Here is an 11053-nt window from a genome sequence, read left to right on the forward strand (position 1 = left end):
TAAATCTTAACTGTGAATATCACCTTTCAATCAGCACTGACCTCCTTTTCTCATCCCGCATATCTCACCTGAGCAATCTTTTTCTTTTAGCCTCAAGAACTTGCTGAAGAAAGAAACGCTGAATCTAGTTTCCAATTAACTTTGCCATTGATTTCTACATGACTCTGTGTGAGTCACTGTTCTTCAGTGAATGGGATGAAAATCTCAGAGATCAATGCTTGTTCCCAGAGATTCCATTGGCTCAGTTTCCAGATTTTTCTCTCATTTCTTCTTCTCTCCTCTGAACTCATGAGCTTACCCTGATTTTCACCCCCAAATACACAGACATGTAGGTACATGCATATGCACCAAATGAAAATATCAGGGAGAAAGGGGACTGTGACTAAATTTAATAGTTGACATAAAAAGGTCCTCTTCTGCAATTTTGCCTCCTTCAATATATTTTCTAATGAAGTTGCTCATAGCAAGCATTATATACCTGGAAGGAAAACTCAGTTATGGAGCACAGAGGAAAAAGGTTATTAGGCTTTAAAATGCTATAAACCAGATTGACCCACAATATATTTTAGGTATTAGAAATTGATATACTTATTTTCTCACAAATAACTCTAATAATATGTGAAAAGTTAGGGTAATTTTTTTTCAAAAATAAGAGGGAAAATTTAAAAATCAGAAGAAAACATGACAAAGTACAAAACGGAATGCCTTAGGTATACTTTTTAGTGAAGCGAATAAACTTTGCATTTCCCACTCTCCCATGATATATTATCATTCTAGACCACATTTAGTTAATTGGATTCATGGTTTTTATCCATGAATTTTTAATGCTAGCATCCTAAGGTGTTCTTTAGGAGCCATTTTCTTCTACTTGTTGTCAGTATGAATTCTTATTGATTTAAAAACTGTTGATTATCATTAAGTGAAATATCTTTTATTACCAATTCTTGTTGTTTTTTTCATTCCTGCAAATATTTTCATACTTAAATTTTAAATATAGTGCACAGTCTCCTTTGTCCCTGATATTTGCATTTGGTGCATATTCCAAGATTAAAAATTCTTGCAATCAGTAAAGTATCTTAAAGAAACCATGGAGATTTGATTTTATGAAATATTAAATCAATTCCTATCCTTTCCCATTGTTTCCTGGTACAAAGTCACCCCCAATTGCTTCACTAAGCCCTCGTCCCCTGCATCTTGCAATTTTCCTTGGTCTTGTTCTTCCTTCCTTCATGGCCACTTTCTGAATCCCTGACTGTCTGCATTGTGCTTCAAAATCACCTCCATCATCCTGTGGTCTCTTTGCCACTGCTCTGGCTCAGGTGGTGTCATCCTTAGGTTTACTGAAGGAGATTTCTGATGTGATCTACATCTTCCTTCCAGTCTTCTTTCCTTCTTTCTTTTCCCTCTATCCTCAGCCAGAGTAATTGCTACCTGTCTAGCCCATTGCACCTCCGTGTATTTTAGCTGCACCAAACTCCTTTCCTCTTTAACATTGTGGCCCTATTCTCTCTTATTTCAATGCCATGAAGCTGCTGTTTGCTTAGATTGTGATACTTGCCTTCCCTATCTTATGTTCCTACTTCACCTATTTATGCCCAATCATCCCACAGACCTTAACCTTGCTGTTCCCTTCTGCAGGAATCCTTTCTAGCTAACGTCCCATGAGCATTCTTCCGCATGTTCTTGCAACTTCTGACTTCCACCAAGGAATTTCCAATGTTGTTTTGAATAATAAGCCTTTACTTCTCTATTTTAGAAATAAACTTTTTGAGGCCAGGGACCATGTCAGTCTTTGCTCACCATCGTGTGCCCAGAACACAGACTAGTTCCCTGGAATGTGGCAGATGCTTTTACTTTTGGAATGTATTTTTATTTTTAAATATCCTTTTACAGTATACTCACTAATGTTCTGAATGCCATTGAAACCATATTAATGCAGATTTTAGAACACAAGGATGAATGGTTTCTCTTTACTATATGTAATAACTATGGACTTTGTAGAAACTAAAAATGATGATCTTTAAACTCAGCTGAGAATGACTGTGCATCTTAACAGGGAACAAATTCTTCAAAATAGTGAACTCAACAACCAACCACACAATCAAACACTGAATGGAGCAAGTAATTGAGAAGGAACCATGGCTCAAACTTGTTCTGAAAAAAAAGAAAGAAAACTTGTTTTATTATTGTTTAGAAAGCACACACAGCAATTTATTGGAGCAAAAGAGAAAATGCAAAATAAGTGCACATACAAATTCATTTCAAAAGAACTGGTGTTACTTCCAGAGTACCTATGGGAGTTTTTAAAATTATGCATTTCTTATATCTATATCCATAATCAGTTATGGATTATGCCTATCTCATTTTATCCATTGTCAGAGTTATGGATATAGATATATGGAAACACATCTCACACTCAGCAGAAATCCTCGAAAATCTGCAGCAAGCATATCCTTTTCCTCCCAGCAAAGTCCTTAAAGTATTTTCTTGGATCACGCCACAGTCTCTTTTCTCTGAGTTCGTCTCTGATGACAAGTAAGGATACTTGTGAAAGAGGATTTCCCCTTAGTTCTTGACTTTTTCTTTAGTTTTTTCTGATTCTTGAGTGAGATTCCCAGTTCTTCCATGATGGCATTGAAAGAGAGACACTAGAGAACATGAAATAAAATAAAGCATCAGTTGAATGGCGCTCTCTTCCATGCTGTGTCCACCTGTCTCTTGCCTACAGTTTCATGAACACAAGATACTGGTATTAAGGCAACCCAGTCACAACTGGCCCATCCCATCACCTCCTCCTCCACCCACCGGCCACCCACCTTTTCTACTTAAGGAAACTAAGGCAGCAAGTGAGCTGGGCAAACTTTACAGCTCCTTTCACAAATGCAGCAGAACTACCCAGTTAGAGAAAACTCAAGGCTCTCAACTTACCTTTGCTGAGACACCAAAATAGAGTTAAATTAAGGCATTTCCCCCATTGAGATGATCCAAACATGATAGGATTATCAAGGCATACGGACACTTCAGTAATGCTATAGAAAATGAACAAACCTTCTCTACACCAAGGCTTTGTTTTTTTCTCCCATGAAACCTTACTTTGTTCCTAAAATAAAATCTAAGTCTTGATGACTTTCCTTTCTGATAAAAAAAAGAAAAAAAAACAATTTTAAATTGTATATTTTCTCCAAAAAAATATAAAAAAAAACAGAGATTCTGGCAGTAGCAATGATACAGCTGTGGTTGAAATGGAAAATAATGTGGTTTGAAATGCACAGCAAAAATGATGACATGATACAAAAGAAAATGGGATTATGATTATAAAATGTTGTACATATGCAGATGATATATATCTACATCAAGATATGTATCTCCATTGCAATTACATTATATATATGCACATGCACAGTACATAAATGGCCCAATAAAGCATAATTTGCTGTCATTTCTTCTAGCCAAGATAAGATTTTTGACTGATAAATTCCTGCTTATAGAGATTTCTATAAAGCAGTTTTCTTTTTGATGAGGTTGCTCTTAAAACATCCTCTAGCAAGATAAGTCTGCACAGAAGGTCAACAATGGCATGGTTCCACTTATACAATGTTTTTAAAATAGTTGAACTCAAGGAAACAGAAAGTAGAATTGTGGTGGCCAGGGGTTGGAGGAGAGGGAAATGGGGCCAGTCACTATTCAATGGGGTACAGTTTCAGCTACGCAAAATGAGCAAGTTCCAGATATCTGCTGAACAACTTGTGCCTGTAGATAACAACACTCTGTTGTACACTCAGAGTTTGCTAAGAGGGTAGAGCTCAAATTATAAAAAGAGAATCTAAAAATCAAAGCTTTTGACAGAGAAGATGGTGGAAGGGCAAACATCACTCCTTTGCCACTAGCTTGCAACATGAAATTGGTGACAGTCAGATGACAACATTCCAGTGGATAACTGCTCTAGCCTGCAAGTGCCTTATTGGAAGAAACTGGTGTCCCATTTGTGAAGTTCTGAATGTCTAATGTGGTCCTTGAATATCAACATGCAACATGAGTTTTTGAACATTTATATTCAATTTTGTCTTAAAAAGAACTTTCTGGAGCTAAGTAGTAGTTTTTAAATTTTTCGACTCTATTTAAAAATGAGATTATAAATATAGGTTTTAGGCAAATACTTCTTAAAGACTAGCTGTTTGTATAAGTCTTTTTTGTCTCTTTTAAGCATGTGTGTATAGGATTTGAACTTCATTTTCATTTTCCTATGAGAAATGAAAATTCAGGTTGTGCATGCTAATTTTCTTTCAAATAGTAAATTATGACTTTAGGAAATTGAGAGATGTGTCACCTCACACAAAGAAAAAAATCAGCAGAATGTTTTCTATTAATTATACTTTAGGAATGGTATAGCAGACATATAAAAATGAAATATATTGACTTTTTAACATTATGCCGTGTAAAATTTTGTGTTTAAGATCAAATGTGTATTTTAAAGTGTCCTTGTGATAGTGTTATATTAGGGTTTTGCAAACTTTGCTAAGAAATTTATTTTAATGAAAGGATTTTTTTCGGGGTGAGGTGTAGGACATTTCTGTTTTTAGAAAGATTATCACAATGAGAGAAAGGATGAAGAAAAGAAAAATTACCAGGGAATTTATAAACATTATTATACTTATACCACACAATGACCTTATAAAGGAGTTATAAGGGGACATATTTATAATATATATATATATATATATATATATATATATATATATATATATATTATACATTTTATAAGTTAGAGATATTTAGCATCTTACCAAAGATAAAATGTCTGCATTTGAACTCAGTCCATTTGGACTGCCCCAAACCAATGACTTTCACTGGTAATCATCTACAGATTGATTCTTAAGTCTTCTTATTCTTATTATTAAATCACCCTAGATAACTTTTGTAAATTCTTTTCCCATAAAACATATATTAAGAAATTGCAATCTTTCTGTTTTATTTCATCTCTCAGGTGTTTGAATTTAGACATTTCATTTTATTTGACATCAAAACAACCAAAATGAACCTCTATATGTGGCTTGCTCTTCAGGCACGATGAGGAAAGGATTGATTGAGAACTCTCTTCCCTATTTTAGGAGAGAGATGATCATTGACCTCTTTCTAACCATATGTTTCAGTTAAGTTAAAAAGAAAATCTTCCCCCATATTTGAGATTGTCTTAAAACACAATAAACAACTCTATTCTTTTGATTAGAGTATTTCTTTCTTTCTTCTGGTGTGAGAATGGATAGAATTATAGTTTTATAGGTAGTCTGGTTTCTCCGACTTTGGTCAAAAACAATGATTTCTCTTTGATTCTTACTTTGTCTCAAACTGTCAAAAAGAAAATGGCAAGATGTTGGGGCTGACCTTTCTGCTTCCAAGATTTTGCTGTAGTCACAAGGAAAGATGACCTTTAAGGTCCCTGCCAGCCTGAGCTCAAATAAACCACTCACTCTTGTATCTATAGGAAATGAAATGGTGAAGGTCATCTCTCAGCCCAGAGTGGCATCTCTCAAGGTGACATGGAAGGGGCTCATGTTCATTAATTACTCTGCCTTTTATAATCTCAGAATTAGAGATATGTATAGCATATAAAGATTGAGTTTCTGAATCAGAATCAAAATTACTGTAGCTTTCTAGAGTTTCTATTTTGGGGCTTGGGTTTTTATAAACTTCCTCATACTCACAGAGTCATAGAAACATTATTTTTAAATATGATGGCTTAAATTTCTAGAATCTAATTTTATCAGAAATCATCAAACATAAGGACATTCGGCTAGCTGCGTTACTCTAGAATTAGCGTGATTGGATGTAGAATATCCTAGTAGTATCCTTTGAGGCTTTGCAGCCTGGAAATGTCCCTAGTTTCCTGGTCCTCGGTCCTTCTATTTGTCTCTTGTGGATGGTACACACATTTTTAATGGATCTATATGTGGACATTAATAAAAGCTTGTAATTGGTCCCTGGCTTCAGAATGCTGGCGTTTAAGGTTTAGCTATACTCATGCTAGCTGGGTTTTACTAGATAAGGTGTTTATTTTCTCTTTGACTCCGTTTCCTTATCTATAAAACGGGACAATAGTAGAATCCTTTTCATAGAGCTATTATGAAAATTCAACACACTGATGTATGTGAAATGTTGTCCAATACCTGGCACACGGAAGTTTTTAAAATAAAATTTTTGCTTTAAAATAAAAATGTTGTTACCACATTGAAAATATTTTAACTCTAGGGCACTCACATTGTTTTTATAGTGGTGGGGAAACAATAAATAGGTTGATGCTTCTTTAATTGGAGCCATTTTATGCCTTTCTATTCAACTGTTCCTTTGGGTTGTTTGTATCAGGGTTTTAGTTAAAACAGATCCTATACACACTTAGAATATAACTTTTCAATGTTTATTCTTACTTCCCCCCCAATTCATAGCATGTTTCAGTAGTTATGTAGGAAATGTCATTATGACTTATTCTTCATGAAAAATAGGTACTCAAACATGAGATGGGGGTGAAAACCAGCTACAGTCCCTTGCCATTTAAAACACTCACATGCATATGTGTGAACACATTCATAGAAAATGTCTAGGATGAGAAATCCAAAAGAAGAATCCATTTGCAAATTAATTTATAGTAATATAATATGACACTGCCATTTTTGTTGCTCCCGACAGTATTCAAAGATAAAGTGTGTTTGGGAGGGTGTTGTGAGAAAGAGAAAGGGGGAGAGGTGAAGAAACTTCTTTCTTAGAGGAAAGGAAACCAAGAAACAGATATTAGTCTAGCTGAGACTGCCACAGAAACTTCCTCTAGAACAGCAACTTTCCTGGTTTTGAAAGAAGAAAGATTTGCTTGTGTGTTTTGGTTTTTGCAGAATGTCATTCCTTTTCTCTGCTTCCTGGGTGCCTGAGGTGTTCCTCATGAATCCCTTTCCTTCTCTTCTCCTGTCTTTTGATTTCCTTTACCTTCCCTGTTTCATAACTGCTGACTTCATGAAAGCTCCTTTGGATTAACCCACAGTATTTGGTTTCTTGGTGCTAGTGTAAGCCTGAAAATAAATTATACAATTTCCTTCTTTTTTCAAATGTTTCTTGGAAGGGGTAGGAGGTACCAACAAAGCTGTTTTTATTTTGCTCCTAAAATACACTGCCTCAGAAGGAAATGGTCCAGGTTAAGGGAAATTTTTTTTTTTTTAAGTGATAGGAATTGTTCTGTATTACAATTGATTTGCATTTTGCTGCATTCAAGGAATTAGACCATTTGAGTTTGGCTTTATTGTGTATGTCAGGCTGATTTTTTATTGTAAATTTAGTATCTGTACATTTATTGGTACATATACATGAACACTTAGAAGAACCAACATTTTGTTCCAGCAATTTTTTTTTGAGTTCTGTCTTAGCCAATATTGTATAGTTTTTCACTTAAATTATTAGGCTCCTTATATTCAAAGACATGTGAAATGCTCTGTGACTTATTTAAAAAGTTTTACATTATACATGGAAGAAAAGGATGTTGGTAATATTATTGTCATTTTATAGATATAAAGTCTGTCATTGTATATGTAGACTTGCTACAGCTTAAAAGCAAACTGAGACTTAAAGTCATTTTGTAAAGACAATTTTCAGTAAAATATGGAATATCAAGGTGATATATTTCTGAGAAATAATGGAACTATTATTATTATTACTTTGGCTTGGTCAAACTACTGTCAAAGTTCTGTGGAGGCAATGTCGATAATTTTTTTTTTAATAAGAAGGACTATGTGTTTACATTCTTAACATATATATATATATATATATATATATATATATATATATATATATATATATATATTTATCCTCAGGCAGAAAACATTTTAAGGAACAGGGTCAGAAGAATCCTAGTTATGTGTTTGTTGCCTTGAGGCTTTGGAAAGTCGGTTACCTATCTGCACAATTTCTATTCTTTGCAGGATGCTTGATGATCTGAAAGCAGAGTCCACACTTCTATCACCATTAATAATTATGTGAATGTGGTAGAGGAAGATTTCTTGGAATTATTGTATATGCACTATCTGTGTGTGAAGTTTTTGCATTCCAGAACTGAGGATTTGGGCTGCTTTTGCTCTGGTTTTATCCATTTTCTGAGTTCATTTGAATGCACAGACCATCTTTCATGTAACCATCCTTGGAATTTTTGAAAAGCAGATCAGGAAGGTTGAATGTTGATCACTGTATTAGTTTCTAGAATAGTGGTTGTTGATCTGTGCCTGAAAATGAGGAAAGCTATTCTCATCTCCAGGGTCTACACTGAGAATTTTAGCTTGGAACAAATCTAGATACTGTAATGTAACTGCATAATGTGATCACCAGTGCTTATGCTGACTTGTGGCCCCGAGTCCCTCTTTGTCCAGCCAAGTTCCCTGCACTGTTGATGCTTTAAATTGGCTTCTGAAAGCCCTAGTCTTCCCATTCTTTGTATCCTGTAGACTCCACTAGCTCAGTTTTTCTCCTTAGCCCCTTTAACATCATATTTCACCACCTACATGTCCTTTCTTCTCCCCTATTTCATCTTTGTTCACAGCCAATGGAAACTAATGCCAATACCCTTACCTTCTCAGATCCTTCAATAAAGCCTCTCTCTCTGCAGGAATGCATTGCCTAAAATTTTTGTTCTTCTATCTGAGCTCTCAAACCACAAAAATTTACCTCTGGGATCTAGAGGTAACCTGATGACATGGGATTCACAAAGATCTTCTTTCTGGCTTATCTTTATTTAAAGGTTGCATTTAGAAAACTTATACTCCTATTAAAATAGATTTTGTGGAATGGCATGCATAATTCACATTAATATATTTTTTTTATTTTTAAGAGAATTTTAAAGAAATTTTGTACATAAGATGAATGCCCAGGGCTCTGAACTGATCTTTCTTTTGGATAAGGCTATGTAAGTTCATTCTCTTCTAACATTGGGAATAATTTCATGGCCTTTGAGAAGAGGAATTAATACTGAGGCAATGTAACATTTTGATATTAATTCATGTGCTTCTGAATCTTAACCTTTTTTCCCACTTTTAAAATTATAGCAAGAGCTTTTATATACATTGTCCTTAGGGTAATGATGCTATAGAAAAAAAAGAGTCAAATTGGCAGCTTTGAGCTCTTAAGTAGACTTCTATGGATCTACAGAAGACAGTGAAGTCTTTGAACCTATTAATTACAATAGCCATGTGTGTGAAGATGCTTTGAATTATAAAAAATTGATATTAAATATTCAATTTAAGGCCTTTAGGGTTGAAGATGGTGTGTGAAGATAAAAATTGTTTTGTGTCTGCTCTCAAGGAGAAAAGTGCAATAGGTGATGGAAGAATTTTGCCCTAGCTGCTGGGAATACCAGAGAAGAGCCCCTCACCTGCCATTTGGAACCTGCAGGGTCAAATTTTCATAGAACGGGATCAGACAAACAGCTGATAGGTGTGGGCACCTGAGAACACAGAAAAATTGTGCCCCCTTTATGTCATATGCTTTGAGCATAGGCACTCACTCAAGCGGGGAAATGTCATTAGGGTCTGTCACCAGGCAGGCCAAAGTCTCCCATGGCTTCTGAAGGGCACTCAGGAGCAGCTGAAACTTTTCCTTGGCTCTTGCTAATTAGAGATAAGCTTTTTGAATTAGAACAAATGATTTATTCCATGAAATATCTAGATCCTGCAATTGAAAGCTATGTTTTTCAAATTTTTTGTTTCTGCTACAAATTTGCAAAGATAACTGAACTCAAGAGCTAAAAGCTTGACTCATCTCTAGGTTGAAAGCAGTTTATATAAAAACTCTGATGCCTAATCATGGGGAGAAAGTGGTGGTGGTGGGGGGGAGGGGGGCAAAACAATGGAAATAAATGCAGGTTGCTATTTTCCTTGGGTCTATAGTAGAAACTCAGATTTATTTTTCAGAATACAGACTTACTGTGTGCCTAGTTCCACATATTTCTCCTTCATGGATTGTATATAATGAGTTCTACAGCTTCAGATAGTTCCCTATGAACATGTCTCATTATTGGTGTTGTTGTTGTGTGTTTTAGACTAATCTATAGGTTTATTGAGATACAAAACAGATCCACTTCTGCAGCCATCACTGTTTGTAATGATTTGCTCATGACAGATGGGATAGGAACCCATCATCCCTCAATGCTGTGTTGGCCAGTTGGGACAGTTTTCTATCTAACATGTTGTCCTCCTACCTTGAAGAGCTGGCAATGCAAAGTAATTCTGCTCATCACAATAAGTATTTAGTGAACAAGGGTAATACACAATCATATCAAAATATACAAACAAAAAACTTTTTTATTTTTTGCTGCTTCTATAATTTTATTTCCTTCCCATTTTCTACTAGATTTCAAAAATGTTATGATTGGGGCTCCCTCTCCTGCTGTATCAACGTACACAAGTTGTTCGTCACCCCCCGGTTATTTTGCCCAGCCAGCCGGGCTGCGGCAGATGGTGGCCCGTTACGGGGAGCCCCGGGACACTCGGGGGTAAGTGACGAAAAAAAAGCTGCCCGTCCATAGATAGGACGGGAGCAAATCTGCTTGTCCCTAGGCAGATAGGGCGAGAGGAAAAATGACCATTTTGAGAAAATGGAGAAGATTGATACAGTATGTTTGTGTCTTGTTTTGTCTTGAAATGTTGTATTGTCTTTATGATGAAAATATGGAAGGGGTGAGAAGTAAATTACTACAGGAAGAAGCCACCCCAGTGGAACCAAGAATAGTTAGGGCATGTGTTGATAAGAGCCCAGGAACTCTAGTCAGAAAGAAAAAGAAAGTTCAGAAGAAGAAGGATTATCAGGAAAAAAGTTGCAGCAAAAGGCTGTTACTAAATACTTTTCGTTACCGGAGGGTGCGTGAAGCGGAGAGGCGGCTGCCAAGTGTGCAAGCCAGTCAGAGCGCAGCAAGGATTTTCCAAGAGGCAGCGGCGACTGGCCCTTCCCCGCCTCCTGGCCGGGGAGCTGGCTCTTCCACTGCTGCCAGCCCAAATCTAGACCTGACCTGGAGGCACAGTCTCGCAGGCTC

At 36.0% G+C, this 11053-nt stretch overlaps 1 protein-coding gene across 5 annotated transcripts in view; it reads right to left on the minus strand.

Annotated features, from left to right (window-relative positions):
• Window positions 1–2180: 2180 nt before the first annotated feature.
• Grik1 (glutamate ionotropic receptor kainate type subunit 1) overlaps window positions 2181–11053 on the minus strand; it is a 381104-nt gene continuing 372231 nt past the window's right edge. For 3 of the 5 annotated variants that reach the window (XM_048803561.1, XM_048803557.1, XM_048803559.1), the window contains one exon: window positions 2181–2648. In XM_048803561.1, the coding sequence (XP_048659518.1) occupies window positions 2566–2648 (83 nt within the window). In that variant the 3' untranslated portion in view covers window positions 2181–2565. Of the gene's footprint in view, window positions 2649–3048; window positions 3136–11053 lie in introns of all 5 variants that reach the window. The other 2 variants (XM_048803555.1, XM_048803556.1) reach the window with 1 other exon arrangement.

Source organism: Marmota marmota, unplaced genomic scaffold (genome assembly GCF_001458135.2).
Source record: "Marmota marmota marmota unplaced genomic scaffold, marMar, whole genome shotgun sequence".
Lineage (NCBI taxonomy): Eukaryota > Metazoa > Chordata > Mammalia > Rodentia > Sciuridae > Marmota > Marmota marmota.